Source organism: Falco rusticolus, chromosome 14, assembly GCF_015220075.1.
Source record: "Falco rusticolus isolate bFalRus1 chromosome 14, bFalRus1.pri, whole genome shotgun sequence".
NCBI lineage: Eukaryota > Metazoa > Chordata > Aves > Falconiformes > Falconidae > Falco > Falco rusticolus.
This window is the reverse complement of record NC_051200.1, coordinates 23,469,143-23,492,916: the sequence shown is the minus strand read 5'-3', so window position 1 is coordinate 23,492,916 and position 23,774 is coordinate 23,469,143. Positions and strand designations below refer to the sequence as shown.

At 50.8% G+C, this 23,774-nt stretch overlaps 2 protein-coding genes across 4 annotated transcripts in view; one reads left to right on the top strand and one right to left on the bottom strand.

Moving 5' to 3' along the window:
* Positions 1–10,174, top strand: part of AR (androgen receptor) — a 59,948-nt gene extending 49,774 nt beyond the window's left edge. The window contains exons 5-8 of the mRNA XM_037408521.1: positions 727–871; positions 1,707–1,837; positions 2,365–2,522; positions 3,505–10,174. Of these exons, the coding sequence (XP_037264418.1) occupies positions 727–871; positions 1,707–1,837; positions 2,365–2,522; positions 3,505–3,660 (590 nt within the window). The 3' untranslated portion in view covers positions 3,661–10,174. The remainder of the gene's footprint in view (positions 1–726; positions 872–1,706; positions 1,838–2,364; positions 2,523–3,504) is intronic.
* A 6,637-nt stretch (positions 10,175–16,811) lies between these two features.
* Positions 16,812–23,774, bottom strand: part of OPHN1 (oligophrenin 1) — a 68,543-nt gene continuing 61,580 nt past the window's right edge. For 2 of the 3 annotated variants that reach the window (XM_037408518.1, XM_037408519.1), the window contains exons 21-24: positions 22,025–22,190; positions 20,787–20,837; positions 19,952–20,002; positions 16,812–19,524 (exon numbers count right to left, since the gene is read on the bottom strand). In XM_037408518.1, coding sequence (XP_037264415.1) covers positions 19,960–20,002; positions 20,787–20,837; positions 22,025–22,190 — 260 coding nt within the window. In that variant the 3' untranslated portion in view covers positions 16,812–19,524; positions 19,952–19,959. The remainder of the gene's footprint in view (positions 19,525–19,951; positions 20,003–20,786; positions 20,838–22,024; positions 22,191–23,774) is intronic. The other variant, XM_037408520.1, reaches the window with a different exon arrangement.

Genomic DNA, 23,774 nt, shown 5'->3' with positions numbered 1-23,774 from the left:
CAGCGCAGAGCAGAGCGAGCGGAGCCGCCTCGACTCCGGGGGTCACTTACCTGTGACATTACTGTTGCGGATGGTGGCTGTGAATGGTTCACAGTGGAGGCTTCGGGGTGATGCAGTGGCTGCAGAGCAGATGCAGGGTGGGTCTTGGCATCTAATTAGTGCCAGAAATGAGGGCGGTGGCAGGGTGAGCCTGGTGCTGGGGAGTGGGACCTGCTCATCGCCTCCATTTGAATGTATGTGCTCAGGCACCGTAGGAGCTCACTGTCCCACCCTGCTGTGCCTTTTTTGTCCAGTCTGTTGCAGAATGATGCTTGTTCACCTCACGGGGTCTTGCAAAGCCTTCAAATACAATTTATGAAGATCTTTGAGACTCTTAGGGGGAAGACATCATTTATTACTGCTTGTCATTGCCTTCCTTTAAAATGGTTTTCTTCTTGTGTTTGTCACCTGGTCCTTATCCCCTCCTTGTGTCTGGGGATCCCCTTTCTCCCCTCCCAGTTGCAGTTTTGTGCTTCAGCTGTTTCTGATGGCCCAGCAGGGTGTGAACCCCTGGCTGCTGGCATCCCAGCTGCGTGCCTGCATCCTGGGGTGAGCTGAGGTTGGGCTGTGGACCGCTGTGTCCTAACAGGAGCGTGGCAGGAGAGCTGGAGTCTGCATGAAAACAGTCCTGGTAACTGCAGGAACCCAGTATTAATTTGTAACATCCCCCTCTCATTTTTTCAATAGGATTTCGCAACCTGCATGTGGATGACCAGATGTCAATAATACAGTACTCTTGGATGGGCCTTATGGTTTTTGCTATGGGTTGGAGATCTTTCACCAATGTCAATTCCAGGATGCTTTACTTCGCTCCAGATTTGGTCTTCAATGAGTAAGTGCAAAATAACAAGAACCTAATATTGTGCTTTTTCTGGGTCAGACTGTGAGAAATGAGAACCAGACAAGGAATTCGCTTGCATCATGAAATGGACAGCTTGAGTCATCATGCTTTCAGAGCTGACCAACAAAACATTGGAGGGCCCGGCTTTTCCTCTCTTAATTGCTCTGTGGTGATCTCCAGGAGCAGTAGGGACAGATGCAATGTCTCTCCTGGTCCTTCTTCTCTTTCCCTCAGCCTTGCCTTGGGTTTGACTTCCATCAGGGCACCAGCAGATGCTGGCTGTGAAGGGCTGGTCTGTACAGACCTGCCTTTTTTCTAAGGGAGAGTTCCCGTTTTCAGCTTCGTTGGTCAGCTGGAGTGAGCAAAACCAGAAACTTTTATTGTAGGTTCCTGATGAGTTCTCACTGATACACCATCAGCTTAGTGTTGGGGAGGGTCTGTTGATGCTGAGGTAGAAGAGCTTAAAAGCAAATAACTGAGCACAGCAGCAGGCAAAACCCAACCTCCTCTCCGAGCTCATGTTGTGCCCGTCATGGATAGCTACACGTGGTGAACCATTGCAGTTGTTTTCCAGGAAGGCAGAGGGTCGAACGAACCCTGCAGATCCCGGGTAGTCATCCCTTTCCAGATGAGAAGGGTTACACACGGGCATTTTGGAGAACATTCCCCTCCTGCATGCGGGCCTGTTGCTGCCAGCATCCCCCGAGACAGAGCTGGGGTTGTGGGCGCAGGGCTGTGCCTGGCTGGTTGGGCAGCGTGTCCTCCCACACGCACCGCGGGCAGCACTTTGGTGTCGGTGCCGTGCTCACGCGTCATGCCCTGGCAGGTACCGGATGCACAAATCCCGCATGTACAGCCAGTGTGTCAGGATGCGGCACCTCTCTCAGGAGTTCGGGTGGCTTCAGATCACACCCCAGGAGTTTCTCTGTATGAAGGCTCTACTCTTCTTCAGCATCAGTAAGTACTCACACCCTTTCCTCAACAGATCTCCTGTTGCTGTATCGCCCCAGAGATGTCTGGTGCTTTCCCTGGGCGTGTGCATGTAGTACCCAAGGGATGGTCTCCTCTCTGCTTCAACCTGAGCGGCGCAGAGGCAACGAGCTGCCAAGCATAAGGGTATCCCCACCCAGCCCCCCTGCAGCTAGCCCACCCCACCTCTGCACAGGGCAGCGTTTCTCCCGTGCAGCTCTCGCAGGAGGTTGCTCCCAGCCTAACTGCTGTCCTCATGGGGACCTCCGAGCATCAGCTGCTGAGCAGGACAGTACCGCTGCAGTTTGTTACATCAGCACTCTTTTTTTAACGAGTGCTAAACAAGGATCCTGGGGTTAGCAGGAGTCCAACAAGCCAGTCAGAGTGAGGGCTGTTGCAGAAGCAGACCTTTCCTCTTAGGTCTGCATTGACCACTTCTTCAGCCTTCCTCTTGATTTTTTATTCTCTGCACTCTCTGGGCTACTCCTACTGTTTCCTTCTCATCTTCCATCCAGTTCCAGTGGATGGTCTGAAGAACCAGAAGCTCTTTGATGAACTTCGAATGAATTACATTAAGGAACTCGACCGTATCATCGCTTGCAAGAGGAAGAACCCTACCTCCTGCTCTCGGCGATTTTACCAGCTCACCAAGGTCCTGGACTCCGTGCATCCTGTAAGAAAGGACAATGAAATGTCTTATTTATACACATATGAAATGATATAAGAAACTTTTTACAGTGAGAATGAGAACCTGCCCAGGGTCGTGGTAGTCCCCATCTCTGGAGGTTTTCCAGATATGATTGGACATGGCGCTAGGTGGCCTCGTTCAGGCTCCCTTTGCCAGGGAAGGTTGGACCGGGTGGCCTTTTGGGGTCCCTTCCAACCTGGGCTGTCTGATGATTCTGTGATTCTTTGTGCTTTGTTTTTTTAACTCTTGGCACACCTTTGCAGGGACACTGTTACAGTGTGCTCCCAGAATAAGTGAAAGAGAAAAGACTCTGCTGGGGGAGTGCAAATTATCTGTGTCTGTTGCTCCCTGCATTGACTACTCATGCTTGGGTTTATGGGCTTCTTTTAGCAATGAAAAGCTCTTTGTAGATGATATTTTTCCATCATCAGCCTAGCAGGACCGCTCAAAATCTCAGTTCCCCCAGTGAATCTTCTCCGATGACAGCAGTCAAGACAAGTTCTCTGTTTGTGACTTAACGTTGTACTGGTGAGACGTGAGCTAGACCATTCCTCTTGCCTGGGGCTCAGCTCCATGCCCATACAGTTATGTGTCTACAAGCAAAAAGTAATTCTTTGTAAGTGAAGTCAGCAGCATCTGTGCACAGTAAGATGTGTTTCTGTAGGAGTAAGAAAGTGCTTTTTTCGTACATCCCCATTTTTGTGGGACTCAGTAATGTCTGAGTGCAAAGGACCATGGCAAAAGACGCTATGTGCTCCCAGGCTGGGCAGTTCCTTTGCTCACCCTCGGGATGCAGACCCCCCATCTGATAGCTGCTAGCACAGCAGGGATGGCCAGAGAGCAGAGCAGATCCCAGTGCAGCAGGGTCCAGCCCTGACCTGCTGTGCCTGCTAACATCTGCTCGGTATCTTCCCAGAGAAATTGCTGACCAAGGACTTATGTGTAACAAACTTCCTTCCTTTCCCAGATTGCCAAGGATCTGCATCAGTTTACATTTGACCTTTTAATTAAGGCACATATGGTGAGCGTGGACTACCCTGAAATGATGGCCGAGATCATCTCTGTGCAGGTTCCCAAGATCCTGTCTGGAAAAGTGAAGCCTATCTACTTCCACGCACAGTGATCTGCTGGAGGGACCTCCCAGTCCTGCCGCCCCCATGCCAGCTGTCTCCTGCCCACTATTTCTGCACTTCTGTACTGCAGTGCCTTGGGGAATCCCCTACACAGAGGTGATGTGCCAAGAAGATGCACAGTAACAAGCGACTACCTGCTGGGATTCCTGAGATTTCTATTTTTCCTGAGGTACCTCTGAACTGAGCTGCCTGCTGTGGCTCCTGCCTGGATCTGGCTGGCTGTGCTGGGACAGGGGACTGTGGCACGGCGGCAGCAGCACCATGTCTACACTTTCTCATTTGTGTGTTTTCCACAGTGACTTTTAGTGGCCTGGGGCAATGGGAGATTGGGAGAAATGCCAGCAGTTGTTGGGTTTGGAGTTTTTTTTAAGAGAAGCAGATTGAACCTGTAAGTTTGGGTGTGGCTTACTTCACTAGCCTCCTTCATGACTTGGTTTGCATTTATGGTGCTGGGAAGCAGAGGGGCTAAAATATTGCAGTAGAGAAACAGAGAAGACCTGGGGGGATGAGATGAATTGGCAGAGCCTGATGAATTCCCAGGACTGCTGCAGGGTCAGAAGGGTGCCGTGCGCGCTGGCTCGCTGCGGACAGCACGCGGCTGTCATCTGTGGCACCACAGACCCGCCTGCCCAGCAGCATGGGTGAGTGTTCATACCAGCTGATGGGGTGGTTAGGGGTTGTCAGCAAAAGGGCTGGAGAGGATGACCCTCGGAAATCCCCAGAGATGGTGGATGGCTGCTGTTTTCCACCTGGGATGTTTTTCCTACGAATGGTCAAGCTGGATCTCGGTCTGCCCCACAGCCACCTGGGTGCTCAGCGATCACATTCCCATCCCGCAAGTGCCTGACGTCCTCAGACCACACGCTCTCCCTTCCTCCTGTGAAACCCCCTGCCCAGCCCCTCACCAGCTCTGCAGACCCTGGGTTTCCAGCTACACTACTTATTTTCCGTTTTTCCGAACTCTTCTTTCCAATGCCAGCAGATGAGCATCCCAGGAGCAAAGCAGTGGGGCTGGGCTCTGTGGGACCTGCAAGGCCACAGGACACCTGCGGTTAATCCTGTCCTTCGGGAGGTGGCTGTAGTAGCTGGCCGGTGCTGCCATGGCGCTTTGGGGGGCTGTAGGGGCAATGCCGAAGAGACCTTCTGCCCTTCTGAGCAGTGTATATGCTCCTGCTAATTGCTGTGGTTGATTAAAGCCCAGGGGGACGCTGTCCCCCGTGCACCAGCCCGTATGTGCCATCCCAGGCGCACCATCCCATGTGTGCCATCCTGTGTGCATTGTCCCACACGTGCCACCTGTCCCCAGCAGCTCTACGTGACATGATGGTGGCCAGGGCTGCAGCTCTGCCGTGAGGATGGATAAATGTGCCCTGGATAACAGGGGCACTCGGCCCACAGCCGGCAAACAGCAAAGGGTGATCGGTCTGCAGCTGCTGGTGACTCCCAGAAGCCAGGAACATCTGAGAGAAGCAGCTTGGTTTGTCAGGCGTAAGCGCACCTGACACCCGTATTTAGATTTCCTTGGTGGGTTCTGCTTCTCACAAAGTGGCCGAGCCTGCGTTCCCTGTGGTGTTTGGGTTCCCCCCCCTCCCGCACAGCTGTGAGTCCCCCAAAACTGCCCAGTCAGACCTGGCCGGGGGTGTCGGCAAGTGCAGCATGTACAGGCTCTGGCCAGGGTAACGCTTCCCATCGTGGGCTGCAATGCGGTCTGGCTTTACCGACACAGACATCTACAAGGGTTCCTCGTGCTGGCACAGGCAAAGAGTAAACCCTTGCCTTGCTGCACAGGGTTCGTTGGCAGGTGGCGGTTTTGCTGTTGTGGTACAGAGTGGAGCTTGTGGCAGAGCCACACCGGCAGCACTTTGGCCCTCCGGCACAGAGACACCACAGGCAAAAGCAAATGCTGGAGTCTGGAGAGATGAACTTAATCAGACACGTGCATCACATCGCGCTGTGATCCCCATGTGTAATACCAGCTGCTTGTGTTTTTCAGATGTCCTTAAAAGTAAGGGAATGAGGTTTAGGCCAATTGATCGCCCTGTACGTGTTGTGCAGAAAACAGTGCTAATGCTGCTGCTGCTTGCACCATTCACAAGCTGAGCATCACCGTCGGCTCTTCAGGCAAATGCCCTCATGGTACCTCTGGGTTCCTTGCAAATGCTCAGTAAAGCAAACAATTTTTCTGATACTTTTCAATCATGCAGTGGGATTTTCATTAAGGGAAGGGGCAGGGATAAAACCCAAAACTATTGAAAAGGAGGATTTTTCTTTACAGTTGTTTGTAATGGGTCTTCTTCCCTTGCTAGATATGGCACTGATCATGCTCTTCCTCCTGAAATCCCTTCATGTAGGTGGCAACAGAATCCATAGATAACCTTCCTGAATGCCAGCCAGCAGGGTGGTTTTCTCAGTAGCTTTTCTATTTCAGAGGGCTGCAAGCATTTTAGATGTTGCCATGATCTACTAATATTTGCAAATGAACCAGTAAAAGTACCCTGTTCATGCATTCCTCTCTTGAACATTTTCTGACTATTAGCCGAAGAGTACAGTGAACAGCCGGGTGGGCAATGCCCTGGTTGCTGTCATCAACAGGAGGATGTTTATGAGCAATCTGAATGGCTCCTTTGGAGAGCTTTGTATTTTGCACAAGCTTATGTTGGTAGAGTTTTCATTAGTTAATGAGAGTGGAGGTATCCTGCTGGGTACTTTTCTGCTGGTAGATTGGGAAGAAATCAAACTTAAAAGGGATTTGCATACACTGATTTGCTGGTGGAAGCATAGTGTGAATGAAAGATGGTTGAGAAGGGGATACCACTGTGTATCACCTGCCAGATGCATGCGGCTCAGGTGTGGGCAGCCTCTCTGGCCAGGTGAGCCTTTGGGAGGGAGCAGGAGCTCACGTGAAGTATCCCGTGCCGGTGGGCAGGGGGGCGGTGGGGCTGCCCTCCTCCACCAGTACCCCAGACCTCCTCTGCGCTCCAGTGGGGCACTGGAGTTATGTTCTCTGTCTCTTCAGCATCAGAGTAAACATCTGCAACTTTTTTTTATTCAAAAATTGAATTTTTGTGATATTACTAGAGGGGTGAGTGGAGAATGTGGGGAACCAGAATCAGTAGCACCTGTATGTGTATTTGCGGGGGGTGGGGGGTGGGCCTTTAACACTGTTTCCTTGATTATTTTCATGGGCTGCTGCAAGAACTGGGGAAAAAAGAGGCTTAAGAAATACCAAAGTCCACATCCTGCCATATATCTTTGCACTTTGTGTTTTCTTCTGCATTTTCTTGTCTGCTTTTGCTTTAAAAAAGTGGAGAATTTCACCATCTTCATGATCATGTAGAAGCTGTCCCTGTGGCTCATATCCCTCAGGGCAGCTGAGTCTAGGCAAAGGGACCCCTGTGGCATTGCTGGGTGGGGGGGACCCCCGTGGCATTGCTAGCAAGCGCAGCCAGGAAGCAGACCATGTCCGACTCCCCTTGGGTTTCACTGGCTCTGCTCCAGATTACCCGGGCAGCGTGGGGGCTTTTGTGCTGGCTCACTCTGGGTCACGGCTCAGGCCATCGGCTCCCACTGAAGGCCGCAGGTGGAAGATAAGGAATACGCAGATTGGTGTCAGCATGGGAGCAGCATGGAAGGGTACCTCACGAGATAAAGGGTGTGAGGTGAGGTTGCCTTTAGTTAGTGCAGGAGAAACTCTTTCTCCATCCTGTGTAATGCCAGAAGTGAGCCAGAGGATGCAGTGCAGCTGCACACCTGGGCAGGCAGCGTTCCTGGACCGGTGACCACAGACCTTCACCCACCTTCACCCGGCAGTGCCTTGCCACCACCATCTGCAGCCAGCAGGGAGCAAAAGGAAGAGCTAGAGCAGCGGCTCTCTGCTCAGAGAGGGGGTGTGAATGTTTCTGGAGAGCCTGGCAGCATCTGAACACTGCTCCGGTAGAAGTCAAAAGGCCCTTTGTGTTGGAGGTGCGAAGGAGGTAAGCCACGAGCCTCGCACAGCGTGCCCGGCAAGGTAAACGGCAAGTGAGTCACCCTGCGGAGGGAAGGCGGGACCCCTCCGCCGCCTTTTGCACTTGTTGCTCTGGCCTGTGCGGTGCCGATGGGGTCATTGCCATGGTTCGTAGGGATGCTGAGGTGGTACCCGAGGTGTCGCTGCCTCCCAGAGAGCTGGCCTCCCTTGCGGAGTCACCTGCCGGCACAGGCTGCCTCCGCAGCTTCCTGCTATGTGCAGCTGTTGCTCCACTTACTGATCTCTCCCTAGGTTATTTCAGTGATATAATATATGTTAAACATATATATTTATAAAAAAAAAAAAAAAAGGCATGCCCCATTTTATATTGCTGACGGTATCTATTTAATGTAATGCTCTAAGAGAGTTTCTTTTCTGATGGCACAGTGATTGCAACTATTCTTCAGGAGATGAGTCGGTATGTGCCAATATTAATGGAAGTTTTAATTTAATAATTTGTGGTGGTTAGGTACTGCCCAGTTTCCAATGGTCCAGCCATTCATCGCATGAATGGAGCATGTGCTGGCATAGTCTGGTGTCAGTATCTGCCACTCCAGCTTTCTTGTAGCTGATTCTGGTTAGACGGGGATGGTATTTGCACTTGGGGGACAATGGAGTGTCTTTTATTTCTGCCCTCTTTGGCTGCACAAAGTGTCCTTGCACTTTTGGGCAGAATCCTGGAATTACAGAGAGAAACCAGCTACCAAACTGTTTCAGAGTAGACTTTCAACAACCGGCTGAGTCGCGCTGTGCACTGTCACATCCTGGTGCCCGCCATGGAATGGCAGGTGACCCGCACACCAGCAGCTGTGCGAGATGCCAGGGGACTGGTGCCACACAGCTGGGGCCACATGCGTGGCCCTGGGCCAGTGACTGGCTGCTGGCTCTGGGCATAGCGGGGCAGCCCAGCTGCAGAGGGTGCTCCAGCCTGGCTGCAGTGGGACGTGTGGGGCTGGGGGAGCCGGTGCAGCCTGCCTGCACCCACCTATGCTCGCTCAGCTGCCCGCAGCAGCATGGAGGGGCTTCTGCTCGTTCCCCTTTAAAACAGCAGGGGAGCCTGCACTTGTGATTCAAAAAGTAAATATCTGCACCACATGTAAAACCACAGCAAATTTATGATAAGCTGCTCTCTGTGCCAGGTATTTTGTGTTCTGTGGCAATTTTATGCTGGTTTTATTTGTTAACATGTCTCTGTAATAAAAAGAGTTCTTTATATCGATATATTTTATTTTCTTGTAATAAGCCAAAAAGCTCATTGCTGGTGCCTTTTTGCCTGGGGAGTACTCCAGCCCACAGCTATAGTCATGGAAGTAGCAAAGCAGCATAATGTCTCTGCAATTGCTCGTTTCACCATAGCTAAGTCCCAAAGCAAACACTGCAGCGTTGCCAAAAGGAAAAGAACAAGTTGTCTGCAGAATGGGCAAAAAGACCTTCAGGTACAGTAACGTGGTGATGTCCCTAGGCCTGGTCCCAAGGTGAGGGCTAAGCTTCCAGCTCCCTGCATGTGACAGAAAAAGCCTTGTCCTGCCTCGGTGGGACTTCACTGCTGTGTTGCAAACCTTTATCCTATGCAAGATGTGCAGTGAGGTCAAAGCATACATGTATCATTTTATTACAGTTGCAATTCTATTATGGTTGCAATGCTGTAGTTTGTTTCAGTCACCTTTAAGAAATGGCAGTGTCACCCGTGTTAACAACACCTGAGGCCAGATTCTGTTTCTAGAGAAGGATGTTAGTTGGATTGTTGCCACTGCTGGGGTTTGGGTTGAGGTTTTTTTTAATGGGAACTGGATACATTGAATGAGGAGAATAGAGACCTACAATATTATGTCATCAAAACTGGAGAGCAGTAACATCTGCTGCCTTGGCCAGCGAGATGTGGTGGAGGATGCCCAGGAGATGACCGTGACTCAGAAGTCACCATACAGATCTGAAGGACTTTTATTTTCGTAACCAAAAAGAGGAGCCCATCTGGCATCTAGGAGAAAGACAAAACCAGCTACACTATGCTAGGGGAAATTAAAATACTCACTTTTGGACTGTTTCAGTCTGTACTTGGGTCCCATGCAAGCCCTCAACCTGTGCTGTGTCACAGGGCAGACCTTGACGCTTGGTGTTCAGCTCTTTTTGCAATCCTAAAATCTGTTGTTCTAAGTATATTAAAGGCAGAATCTTGTTTGTTGGAACACAGCTCTGTGTGTGTGTATTTGGCTTTTGTTTCAGTTATGTGCATGAAAAATGTTATCTGGTGTGATGAATATTAGCTCTTGAAGATGCCAGGAATAAGTGGGTCATTTTTCAGTGGACAAGGCTGTGTGGGGTCGTTCATAGGCTATTTTTCAGTCAGATATTGCTGTTAATCACATCTGAACTGTTAATTCATTGGCACATCAATTGACTAATCTTTTCATGTATGCCTCTTTGGGTCTTTTAAATTGAATTTCATTTGATTAATGTATTTCTCAAAGCAAGGAGCTAATAAAGGCCAGTGTCCTCCTCCTCTTGTTGTTGTTCTGAGTATCTTTATGAGCAGTTGTAAATCCATTCTGCTGGAACTTCTTTATAAAATTGACCTATGCTCTCCAGGTAATAAAAAAAGACTGTTTATCAGCCCACTTTTTAGTTCAAGGCACAGATGTGAATACTGCACAGGGTCAAGATTTTATTCACTGTGAGAGAAACAAAAAAGCTTGGAAAAAAAGATAATACTCATCAGTCTACAAATAGCTGGCAATGTCTAGTGTATAATTGCACAGCAGCTGTACATGTACCAGTACCCTGCGAGCTGAAAGCACAGGATACTTAGCAATACAAAAAGCCTTGCCCATGTGGAATAGTGTCATGTTCTGTCATCTACAGAGAATCTTGTCCTGTCCCTCTATTTGAGTCACAGTTAAAAACGTGTTATTTTCAAAATTCACTCTTGGTCAACACTGAGAAATCCACCACCCTTCATGGGCTGTGGTGTGGTCTCAGACACCTGCCAGCCTCTTAGCCCCAGTGTCACCTGTCAAATTTTACTTGGCCACCAATGTCCCTAGGGACATCCCGGAGCTGCTGGTCCAACACAACATGGGGTGACAGACCCAGTCCTTCATGTGGCTGTGCAGCTCCCGGTCTTGCACTGCCCTCAGGCCTCTTAAACAGGCTGCAGCCCTGCGGCTCACGCAGCTCTTACCTGCACGGGAGTGGTATGGGAATCCGTCTGTGTGTCTGCGAGGGGCTGGGGCTGCCCAAAAGGGCAAATCCATTTCATCTGAATGAGTTTTGCTGTTACGCTCCAGCCACTTCTGCTGCACATTGTGCATCCATCCACCACAATGTTCACTGTGACTTACAAATCACAGACACCCCTGCCCCTCTCTAGCAGCACACGACCCCAGTGCCAGCTGGGCGCTGCTGCCATGCTGGAGCGGTGCTGGTGCTCATGCAGAGCTGCCTTGGAGTGCTCCAGAGCGGCCCTTGGAAAAGCCTCTGCTCTCCAGCTGAGCAGCACCAAGGTCAACAAAAGTCCACTTACCGTGGGAAAGAAGAAGGTGATCATGATGTGCAAGTCCAGGATAGGTTCGGCCAACATCTTACTTCGTATGTCCTTGCTCTCTGCCAAAAGCCAAGAGCACCTGGGTAAGACACGATCGGTGAATGCCTGGCAAGGACAGCTTCTGATAAGAACAACCATCTAATTAGTCAGCTCTCTGCCTCTGCTCTGAATTCAGAGCACAAGGTCTCCAGATTAAAGCTGCCAGTGTCACTTTGGTCTCTTCTGGGAAGCCCTTGTCCTTGCTCACAGACATACAAAACAAGGGCTCCAGGGCTCATTTGCCCCCTAACCGGGTCACAGAGCTGCCTGTGCCGCGCCGATTGCTGCCCCGTCGGCTCCGGTGGGCATTCACCATTCCCCAGGCAGAGGAAGAAGGCTGGGCCAGGGAGATGGGGTGGTGCAGGTGTGGGAGGGTGAGCGGAGAGCCCAGGGAACCAGGGCAGGCACTGCCTTGGCAGGGGATGTCTCAGGGTGACATAGAACCATTTAGGTTGGAAAAGACCTTTAAGATCAGACATGTTTCTACACAAACAGGTAGACACACAAGAACTTCCATGAAATCTCATGAACATGATGCAAAACCAGACACTCTTCCCCTCCTTGCTTACCACAGCACAGCCCCGTTCCCATCAGGCTGGCAGGGAGGTATGTGGCCAGTTGCACTGTCCTTGGCAAAGGTCTTGCTCTGGAGCAGAAACCCACCAACTTGAATTTCAAGAACGCAACACTTCCCAGCAGGGAGGAGGACTTGCTGGGAGGTCTGAGCGCTGCAGATCTCTACTTGACACTACCAGGTACATTTTTCTGTAGGTCTCTGTAGATTCCTGGCCCTAACCCTCCTGGCCCAGTGAGCAAACAGCCCCTGTCCCAGGCAGGCTGCTGGGTGCCCTTTCTGGACTTTCGTGATAACAAATGCAGTTTGGGACCTTTCCCTGAAAGTCTCCATCAGCCAAGTGAGCGGGGCAGCTCGGGGACATGGCAGCACATGGGGTGCAGCAGGCTGTGCCTGGCAGGGGGCCTGCTGGCTGCATGATGACCTCAAACAGCAAAAACCAAGTGAGGAATCAATTTTTTTTTTCTTTTTGGTTTTTTCCTCCTGACAACATCCTATGTCAAGCAGCCCTAAAATGGCTCCATGCTTTAAAGCAGTTTGCTTGCCTCTGTCCTTAGAATAGCCAGTGGGAAATTTTTAAAACAGAAAAATTGTTCCATTTCCTAAGACGATAATGAGCTGCTTTAAAGACAGATTTTGGCAGTGGTTTACCTCTCCAGGGGCCCTGGGAGCGCTGCGCGCTGACTTAGCTGCACCAGCTAACCCTTTCCCTGTATGCCTTCCAGCTGTGTCGGGGTCTGGGCTGCACTGGAATGGGCCGGCCGAGGGGGATGCTCTGCACCACATTATTTCAGGAGATGTGGTTGGACCCCAGCCAGCAGCACAGCCCAACCCCCTTCCAGCGGTGGGGACAACCCCATGCACTGCTTGGCCAGCATCCCCATAGGAGACCTGCCTACTGCCAAAGTGCCATGTCAGCGAGGGCTCCCTGCTCCTCCTCCAGATGTGGCCATGGTCTCCTGTCCCCGATGGCCCCCTGTCCCTGTTGGCCTGGGCAGCTCCTCTATCCCCCTCACCAAGCCAGGCTCAGCCCTGCAGCGGGCAAGCAATGTGGGTGCTGAGCCATGCTGGCAGGCAGCCTGGTGCCTGTGCACGCAGCCTGGGCCACACGCATGTCCTGCCTCTGCATTGCACTGCGGGTTCAGAATCTGGTCCTCCAACTGCCCGGTGACCGACAAGGTGTCTCACCCAGTCATAGAACAAAAACAGGACCAGAAGCCACCAGTACACAGCTTTCCATGGGTCCCAAACTGCCTGAGGACTATTTAAACAAAGCAATTACAGACAGTGGCCCAAGACTGCTGTCTGTGTAAACCCCGGTGGCAAGGGACCCCCAGCTGTGAGGAGCCCAGTGGGATGGCATGCCCGAGGCCACAGGGCCTGGCAATGAGCAAATTAATTGCTTACTATGAAGTCCTTTAAATCTAATTTAGTTTCACCAATTTGCATAACAAGTTTTTGCAGCTCCCTTCAGGACAGACTAATTAAAACTCCAGGCTTCACCTGGAGCCCATGCTCGCTGTCCCCATGCTGGTACCCGCAGCCCCAGGGCAGCCCCCGGCGAAGGTGGCGATGGGCTCTTGCCCAGCACAGCAGTTTGCCAGCCCAGGTCCCTGTGGGAGCACTGCTAAGGGGTTTAAGTGCAGGTTTTAACCGGAGAGCAGCTGACAGCTGGCAGGGGAGCAGGAGTGCAGCAGTAATAGCTGTCCATGCCAAGCCTTTGGTACAAGGCTTTGGTGGTGCTTTGGGGGTTTTTTTCACCATGTGCATACACACCAGTGTCACACCAAAATCATCCTTACCATCAGGAAAAGCGTAGCAATGCATAACAAGGCTGGCAGCACGTATCATCAGCACGCGTTGCTGAGCTGGGGCAAAGTCATCAAGTTTGCCCATGTAGCCATCCCTCTGACACGGAGATATGTCACATGCCTCACCCAGTTGCAGCAGCCTTCAGGCTGGCTGCTCTGGGGGGGACGCCTGTCCCCCAGCCCCCAGCCCCACCTTTATACCTGCCCTTTCTGCAGGGCAGCTCCTGACTGCCCCTGCAGCTCACCCATCCCTGCTCGGGGGGCAGCACGGAAGGAGCAGGGGATGCTTACATGTGACGTTAGGCCTCAGGAGATTCCTGCTGCAGCACCCATACGTGATGCACCGGGTGAGGAGCATCCAGTGCAGAGAAGGCGTTGCTGCTTCACTGGAGGGATGCTAGAGCCACCAGAACCTCGGATGTTCAGCGATGGGGGTTGCCTGTTTCTTGCCACTGCTGAAGTTTGCGTCTCGGCACATTTGGCACCTCCTGCCTCCCGCCTGACGAGCCAGCAGCAGCGTGCCCAGCTGGGAGAGGCGCCGGGAGCTGCTCTGCTCTCTGCCCGCGCCGGGCTCTGGCAGCTTGTGCAGCAGCCGCAGACCTCAGCGGGGTCATGGCGACTCATGTGCTCTTGACATGAGGAACATCAGCCAGCTCTGGGGTTTGCTCCTTACCCAAAATTGCTGCCACCTCCCACCACCACCAGTGGGTAGACGCCAAGGAGTGGGTGAGCAGGGCCCTGTGTGCCCCATGCCCTGTCCCTGCTGGAGCAGAGCGACCACAGGGGCACAGTGCCGTGGCACAGAGCCAGCCAAGCCCACGGCTCCAGGGAGGAGGCAGGGTGCGCAGGATGCAGAGCCAAGGGTGACGGACCTGCAGCAGGAGGGCCGTCCTGGGGGGTGACACAATGTGGGGATGAAGGGAGGTGTTTCTCTAAGCCTCCATGGGAATGGCAACATTTTATGCACAATTTCAAGAATCTTCAGAATTTCTGCCATTTAGGAGCTTTCACAGACTCTGATTAGAGGCTGTGAAAGCACTTCTTTCATCAGCTTCTGAAAACCTAAGGAAAATAAAAAACATAGCAGCTTTTACAGAGTTCAGAGCCTCTCCTGATTTTTAAAGCCAATTGCAGGATTATTTTTTTTGTGAACCCACTCTCGATTTATGGATGTATAGGCTGAGTAATGCTGCTGACAGTTCCCAAGAAAACGTCTAGTGTAGAAAGCCGGTCCTAAATCAGAGCATTCATCTGGTTAATTGTGCAGCAAGTAGGGCCAGAGAGAATTATGGAGCTTAAAACTTAAGACTCTGATCTCGCAAGAAGGCCTGCGTGGGTGGATTCCTGTGCCTTTATGGGTCTGTGCGGCACATAAATTTAAGATGTCAGTGCTCCACTAAGTACATTTCAATTCAAAATTCAACATAGATGTGTCTACTGAAGTGTGCCTTTAACCTCTACAAATTCTTCCTTTGGAAAACCTTCACTGAGGCCCAACCTCAAGCTTTGAAATGCCTTGTTTTAGTATCTTTTCTCTGTATCAAAACCTACAAGGTTTTACTTACACTGGGAAATACTTTTCTTGCTCAGATTAAATAAAAACATCTTCCATAAGAAAGCAAACCACACACCTGTGGGTTGGGACACCAGAACTGACGGGATAGTGCCTCGGTGCTCATTCCAATTTGTAATCACCTAATACAAGGGCTAATGGGAAAACAGTTTCTTTCCCTGAAATGCTATTGTTTTGAAGGCACCCATCCCTGGAAAAATTACAGCCCCGAAAGGACCCATTTCAAAGAAACAAGGCACCCAGGAAAAAAACCCCCCAAAAAAGCCCTCAAGCTGCTGCTTCAGCTTGTGCTAGCTGGACATGGCAGCCCTGTGTCCATCCCAGGAGGGGATGCTCCTGGGCACAGGAGCTGGGTGGGACATGCCCCCAGTTGGTGCTTGGCATGGGATGGCATCTGTGGGGCTGTGCCCGCTGCACTGCAACGCTGCCGTTTGTTTTTTCCAGCTTTATCAAGGGTATTCTGATAGTTCAGGGTTTGAAGTATTTTGTGCTTAACGAGCAAGCCCGGAGACCGAGTGACTCTGGGTGAACCACGCAGTCAGATTTTCTGCCAGCCCCATGGTACACACGTGACAGCTGCAGCTGCAGCCCAATCCTTTGGGCGCAGGTTGGCACTGCAGCAGCAGTGAGACCTGGACAAGTTGCTCATGTGGTGATGGAAGGGCAGATGGGGACTGCTCCCAAGCCCTCTACCCCTGCACACTTTATCTAGCTTTTCCTTGCATCCCACACCACTCCCAGCCCCGCTCTTCACCTCCTGCTCCTGGCTGCAGCAGCGCCCTGAGCCTGCAGTCCTGGGAAGCAGTTCATAAAAACTCGCTGTCACCATTTCCCTCTCCAAATTCTTGCTGACAAACCTTCACCCCATCCTTCAGTACACCAAAGGTAACTTGGCAATAACAGCTCCAAATACTCCTGGGATGAAAATCAGGAGGTTTCTAATCTAGCAAATGCTAGTGCACAACGTCACGATGTCTGAGTTGAGAGACACAGGAAAACAGATGTAAGGAGGGCAAAAAGATGCTGGGTAGATGGAAAAAAGCCAGTGCTGTGTTTGCTGTAATCATAAATAAGTAGAAAGGTGTTTGTGCAGAAAGAGGCAGCTGAACAAGAATCAGGCAGTCGAAGTTAAAACCGAGAAAACATGTAAAAACCACATGCCACCAAAGGCGCCTCTGTGCCAGCCCGAACAAGGGGTGTGCGCAAACCCCCGCCCCGCGGTTGCACTGCCTGGCCAGGCGCAGGGAGGGTCGGCAGGAGCCGGTCACAGCAACCCTGCGGTCGCAGTGTCCCCATGGGGCAGGACACCATCCCCAGCACCGCAGCAGCCACAGCGGGGGAATGCACAGGAACATCTGACCTCGGCAGGACAGCTGCTCCCATCAGAAAAAGTAGAAACCTGGTTTTTGGGACTCCAAAACCAAGCTGGGGATGTGGTAGCAGACACCTCTGCATCCCATGGACACACAGCCATGCCATGCTGCATCCCTGGGGTGCTGGCTGGGCTCCTGCGCTGCCCGCGGGCCCCACGCAGCGGAGGATGGCTGCAGCCTGTGCCACACTTGGGCATCGTTTAAACAAGAAAAAACCAGCAGACTTTGACTCTTCTTTTCTTTTACTTCATGGAAACTTTACAAACATTTGAAATAATCTACACTTTTACATGACAAAACTGCTCCGATGGCTGATGTCTGGGGGCCCTGCCGCACTGCATGGGGCAAATCCCGTGCTCCCAGCAGTGTTGCTCCTGTGGCACTGGTAGCAGGGACTATGCCCCGCAGCCCTCCACCAGCATGACCAAACAACCTACTGCTGCCCCACCGCTGGTCCCCAGCATTCAGCTGCACTCATGGAAGGAGGAAAAATCAGCACAGACACACATATGACAAATGACTTTAAAAGGACACAATGAAATAAGTTTCTAATAAGCTGCTTCCCTCCATTGTTCACAATGTCAGACTTCAAACCAAACTCCCTCGGATTTCTTTCTTCCCATGGACCCCAGCCCTGTCCCATGGGCTCTGCGCCAGGCAGTGAACAAAAGGCTGACTGCACATGAGCAGAGTGGGGGACACAACAGCCACCGTTTCCAACAGGATGGGTACTGTGGGTGTCAGTGCCATGCAGCGCCCACTTGCAGCGTGGGGGGTGCCACCACCAGAGCCACCTATGCCTGTGGTAGCCTGGGTGCTTCCCAAACCGACAGCTTCGAGGGGTCCTCAAAGCACAGCCCCGAGAGGGGAAAGCAGTTTTGGAAATGTTGGCCTTCTGTGGAGGAACCACTGGCCTGAAGCCTCTGGGACAGCCACCCCAAGTGACAAAGCCACCAAAGGGCAGGCTTGGGCACCAGTGCCTGCCTGCAGCAGAAGTCTGGGGGCTGACCATGCTGTAGGCAGGCAGCTCCACTGCTGGGCTGCTGGAGAGGCTTCCCCAGCAGCCACAGCCACTCTGGGCTGGTCAGAGCCCCTCTCACCTGCCTGCAGACTCGCTGGCTCACAGCTCTGTCTTACCTGCTCTCCTAGATACCTGATTATAAAAACACAATGCTCTCTGTTTCGGTGCTGCTCACACCTCCTGGCTGCTCACGAGAGGGTGCAGCAGAAAGGGCTCACTGTAGCTTTGAAAAGCCCTGAGATGCTGGTGTGTGTTATACAGTCTAGGAGTAGATATCACCGTTCTGTTTTTTCTGTTTTTAAAGTCACTTTATGTGCCACTGTTCAAAGCAGGAGTACAGGAACGAGCAGTTGGGGCACCACCAAAGCCCAAGGGAGCGGAAGCACCATTGATGTGACACGTCTGTGTCCAGCAAATGCAAAAATTACATTCAGCAATAAAGCAGACAGACACTAGGTGCACACATAAGGCAAGCGTCAGGAGACAGCACACGAAGGACCATGGCACATCCTGCCAGCAAACCTGCACCAGGCAGGACACAAAGTGCGCTCGAGAGGACAGAGCACCTGGGAAGCAGCTTATGGGGATGTTTGGCCACTGGTTTGGGAATGTTCCCAGCACCCAAAGAAAATAATTAAAAACAGGGAAGCCACCTTTGGGCTGGGAAGAGGAAGCAGGGAGGCCGTTCACTGCCTATTTACAAGTAAATGCTCCAGCTGAGGAGCTGAGCCTTGGTGTCAGCTGGAACCACCAATATGCCTCTACTGTTAAGAGGGGTACTAGGGGCAGTCCTGGCTGGGAGAAACCTTCCAGACCAAAGGGCATCATCTACACGGTCACTGCTGAGGAAAAAAGACTGGACATCTCTTGGACTGGAAATTAATATAACAAGCAAACAAGAAACGGAGTGTCTCTTAGAAAAATGGTGGGCTCTGACCCATACTGAGTGAGTTTCAGTTCCTTGCCACCTCTGGGCTGGCCCACCAGAATAACTCCAGGACAGAGACTTCTTGGTGGGCCTGTGGGAACTGGATCTGGTGGGAGAGGCTTACGTGGGAGGAGGAGGAGGAGGGCGAAGAAGAGCACCTGCCACCTCCTTCTCCCAGCTGTGCTCTCAGAGGCTGCTGACCTGGCCAGCACCCCCTGGAAAGCCAACCTGGAGGCAGGGGATGCAGCCCCACGCAGGCAAAGCCCCCTGGCACAGCCACGTCTGCCAGCACGGTTTCCCAAGACAGGGGCATGCTGACACCGGGGAGATGAAGAGATGTCCTGCAGAGCTAAGCATCATGGTCCCCCTGAATCCAGTCCTGCCTGCCTTAGCACATGCAGCATTTCCAGTAACACACTGCTCTCCTCCGCACTGAAAAAACACACTATAGCTTACTGAGTGAGGAAATTTAACATAAAGGAAGGAGCTTCTCATGGCAAGGGGGGCCAACCCAAACTTCAGTTGCTCTGCCCTTGCATCCAAGTATGGGGAGTCAGTCCCCTGCATTTTGACTCCAATGTCTGTCCAATGACCCCTGCCAAAGCGTATTTCCCAAAAAAATGAGCAGCTAAACAGCCACTCTTGTCTCCTGCTGTCCCTTCCACAGCCCGTCAGTGCTCACCCAGCCCTGCAAACACTGCCAGTCACCTGCAAGGGCACACACAAGCATCCTTCACAGTCTGTGCAGAGAGGAGTGGTGGAAGGGCTGGGAACAGTTCAACACACGTGGATAGGGTCTTCTCTCCATCGTTATCTCCCTCTCTTTCAATTTCTTGAGCCACTTACGACAGCATGCTCTGAAATTATCGTCCAGTAAGATAGCTGCTCTCCAGGGGCACTGGAACTGGAAAAGTCTTAGCTGTGACACATCTGTTTCACAAGCACAGAAAATCTCCTGGGTCTAGCTGGGCTGAGGTGCTTACAAAGTCTGGAAGAAGAAAACAAGCATGCTTTATGCAGCAATGTAAATGTATCAGCAATGGCAAAACCACAGCCAGAGCAAGCACTCTGTTTTTTTTAACATATGTTTACCCTGAGCACTGCAGCAAGGAGGCTCAGGAAGTGCAGAGCAGGCTGATTTACTACACCCTGCCATACTACACCCCCAACAAAAAGCACGGAGCAGGCTGATTTACTACACCCTGCCATACTACACCCCCAACAAAAAGCACGGACCACCTCCAGTTATTATCTTTCCTTTTGTGCAAGGGTCTCCTGCAGGAAGGACATTTGTCCTGATCTTTCTTTTGAGATTCCCATTGCCTCCACTGGACTCCCACCACTCTATAAATACTGAATTTGCATTATGTATTTGCTTTTGGTTTATTATTTGATTTATTGTTATGAACACATACCTTTAGCCTCAGCTCTCGTCACCTGGTATCCTGCCTTGTGGTGATGAAGAACTGTATATAAGGAAGTAGAAGAACACAGAAAAAAAATAATTGATGCGGTAAGGGAGCTCAGCCTCAGATCCATAAACCTAAATAGAGGGCTGAGTAAGAGTCAGGTCAGGGATACATTTTTTCAATGTAACAAGTGAACTTGCTGTCAGCACTAGCACACAACATTTACCAGACTTACATGCAAACCTGCTCACACTTTTGGCAGAGGTTGGTAATTTTTAAAAGCAGGAAGCTGAAGCTTATTAGAGCAGATATCACAAATGAAATCTGCTGCCACAAAGCACAATGCTTGCCATTCCAGCCTAGCCCGAAGGCTTCGATGCCCAATCCATCACACCGTACCTCTCTGTGGTGGAGCTATGCCTGCACATACATTGTGTGTAGGACCATCCACTCTCTCATCTTGCATCTCTGATCAGCTGCTGCGTTCTAACCTCAACTCTCCCATGATCTTATCTGTGCTCTTCGCAAAGGCTGGGAAGTAAGTACAACATGTACTACACTGCTTAGATCCACACATGATAAAAGGAATCCATAGGTATGCTTATTACCTAGTAGGATTTACATTTAACTTATTGAGTCTGTATCTGGATTCACATTTTACAATTTGTGCTTTTTGTTTAGTTCCAGTGTTCTAGCTGAGACCCATCTTCTGCCCACAAGTAGGAGGCAAGAAAGGTCAGGGCTGGGGATTCCTGAGCTGACTTGCTCTGCCTCAGAGGGAAGCACCCTGTGCAGCAAGGCTGCTTTTATTTACATGCCAGCTTCTCAGTGCCAGGCTTACTTGCTAGTTCTTCGGGAAGCTGTCTCAAAGAACTTTGTCCTAGAGGCCACCCTGCAAAGAGAACAAGAGAGGTCACTCCAGTTAACTGATAAAGCAATTTGCTAATGAGGTCACATCTGTTCCAGGGAAAAGAGCAGTAGCATTAGCAGACACCAAAGATGATAATATTTAATTGATGTCTTTTTTGCTGAGGCAGCAGCTGTGCTTCTCCTGCTGCCAGCTCCGTTCGCCTCTGCCTTCATACCACCCTGGCCAGGCAGCCCTTGATGGCTTTTGGCTAGACTGCTTATTTTCATGCTCTTGCTTATGATCCTACGTGCTGATTTATAAACCCACGTCTATCACTTTTTAGGGCCTCTCCTTCAGTTTTTGTGTGCCTCATAGCCAGCTTCAAACTGTCTTCTTAGAAAGAACAGTTCTAACAAGTGGTTCAGAAGAGCAAAGGCAAGGCCTGTTCCTGCCCTGCAGGTGCGGAGCTGAGCCTCACAACACCTTTCCCAGACTAAGAAGTGAACGTGCTGGACTTGGATCAGCCATGCAGCACAGCTTTATTGGGCGCTCTCTGTAGAAAGCAGGTGCAAAACTCGGGAGCTGCACCCAACCCACAGCAGGCGCTTTCCCAAGGAGTGCTGCCACCTTTTTTCATTTAATTCCCATTGAAGCCAACAGGGTGTCTGTCTCTTTAAAAGCTGAAAGAAATCTGATGATGAAACTGAACTCTATGCAATTTCCTTAAGAGAGGTCCAAGCTGGATCTTGTCCCTCCCTGAGAAGCATCTCATTAGAGAGGTGTGCTGACAGCCAGGCAGGGAAGGGCTCTCAAGCTCCGCTGACATGAGAAACAGCAGAGAAGGTGACGGGACAAAGCTCAGCCCCAGGGCTGCTCTTGAGAAGGGTCAGAGCTTTGATTTCCCTGTGTGTTTGCCTTTGCTGCAGCCATGCTCCCCCCCAGGCTGAGCCCTCTGCACAGGTTTACAATGCAATATTCAAACCCACGCTCGCACCAAAGTCAAAGGGGACATCCATGGGCTCCAGCCATTGTATGCCACTGGTGCTGGAAACCAACACAGTAATCCCCCTCTTCCTCTTCCAAAATTCCTGGTAGGTGACACCAGCTCCTACTCTGCCTCCCGGGCTGACCTCATCTCCCCGAACACTCCCCAAGCCCCAGGTGGCAGCTCCCTCAGGCTGAGCTGCCCACCCTGGGTACCGTGTGTCCGCCAAGGGCTGCTGACTTACATGGATGAAGGCGTCTCTTCTGCTGTTCCTGATATCAGATCTGGCCTCTGCTCCAGCCTCAGAGGGACAGGAGCCCTGCATGGTGGGTCTGGAGGTCTCATGGGGGGACGTGCTATCACGGGCTTATCGCCATGGGATCGTGGCTTAGGGACACCATCACACTCGCCTGCAACGATGAAGATTACAAAGACTGAGTACGAAGCTTTGGTAGAGGGCTAGATATTTATGCAAAGACATGAAACAAGTTAGCAGGCTTAGTTCTGTCTCTCTACCCCAACAGCCTCTCTCTGACAGTGGCCAATACCCAGAATTTAGGGAAAGAGTCCCAGGAAAAGGCAGCTCCCATGCTGCCTGCCCCAGAACAGCCCTCCTGGCACCAGAAAAAGGGGCTGGTGCTGGACCCTGTCATGACAAACTTAATGCAGTTGCTGATTGCAAAGATGATATTGCCTGGGAATAACAAGTTTTAAGCAAAACCTGTGCAGTGCCACTCTTCAAAAGCGAGAGGAACAGCACAAACTGATGATCCCTGCAGCCTGGGGCCACTGCTTCTCTGAGCTTTTATCTCAGACAGTGGCACTATCTGTCCTCTCCTCCAGCTTTCTGCTCTGCTCGCAGGAGTTCTGCCTTGGCTGCTTTTCTTCCCCAAGATCTGGCCAATGTTGTTATTCACTTAACCCTTGAAGACCTTCAGGGGTTAAGTGAATAAGGAATCAGTGTCAGACCTTACCTGACACCCATGGCGACCCCAGACCTTCCCTCCAGCACCCAGACCTCCAGGGCACATTTCCATAAGTGATGTGATCTTGTCTGACCGTTTATATGGATCAAAATAATCTTAAGAGCAGGGTTCCTGCCCTTCTGATTTAGACATTTCCACTGCTAGAGAGTCCTCTTTCTCATCAGAAAGAAATCAAAGGTATTTTTTTGGTAAAATTATTAATTGCTGCAGCTACTTAACCATGGCTTTGTCAACTCCTTAGTTACTGAACCTTATTATAACCTGGCGCACCACCTCAAACACCAGTCCTTAACTGACTCTCTTCCACACCTGCATTTGTAAATTCTGATCCTAATTTTCCTCCTTGGTAAGCTCTATAACTTGATTTTCTGAGTAAAAGGCCGGCTTTCTTCAGCTTTTCAAAATTATCCCCAAACTGTGCACATTAAAAGCTCAACACAGTGTTCTAGCACTGCTTTGCCAGTATTAACACAGATGCAATGTAACTTTATTACTACTTCAGTGTTCTTCTACAATCTATGTTCAAGGATCAACACAACCAGTTTTATTATGCTGTCAGCACACTCTGTGTGATAATGCAAAACAATAAAACTCGGAAGCACTAAACACAATTGATGCATAAGCTAACTTTAAAAGCTTTTTTACTCTTCCAAAACCAGATTTCCACCTACCATTTATGTGACAAATTTAAATTAAGGAAGTAATGTCAGTTAGATGAATCTGACGTTTGTGCTACCCAGCTGGGCCCTTCTTCTTTCTCTCCATTGCACATGGGAGTAATTCGTCAAGAACACAGCCTAGATTTTATTTTCTAAATACAGGACTGTGAAGCTGTCAGAGGATGACAGCATCTGAAAATCACTAGAAAGTGCACAGGAATAGCTGGCAAATTGCAGAAAGCAATAAATCTTTTATTATTACCATTGTCCTGAGTCTTTTATAAAACTCAGCACCACATAACTGCTGTTACAGCAACGCGTACTGTCCTGCAAACAGCTCCCCAGCATT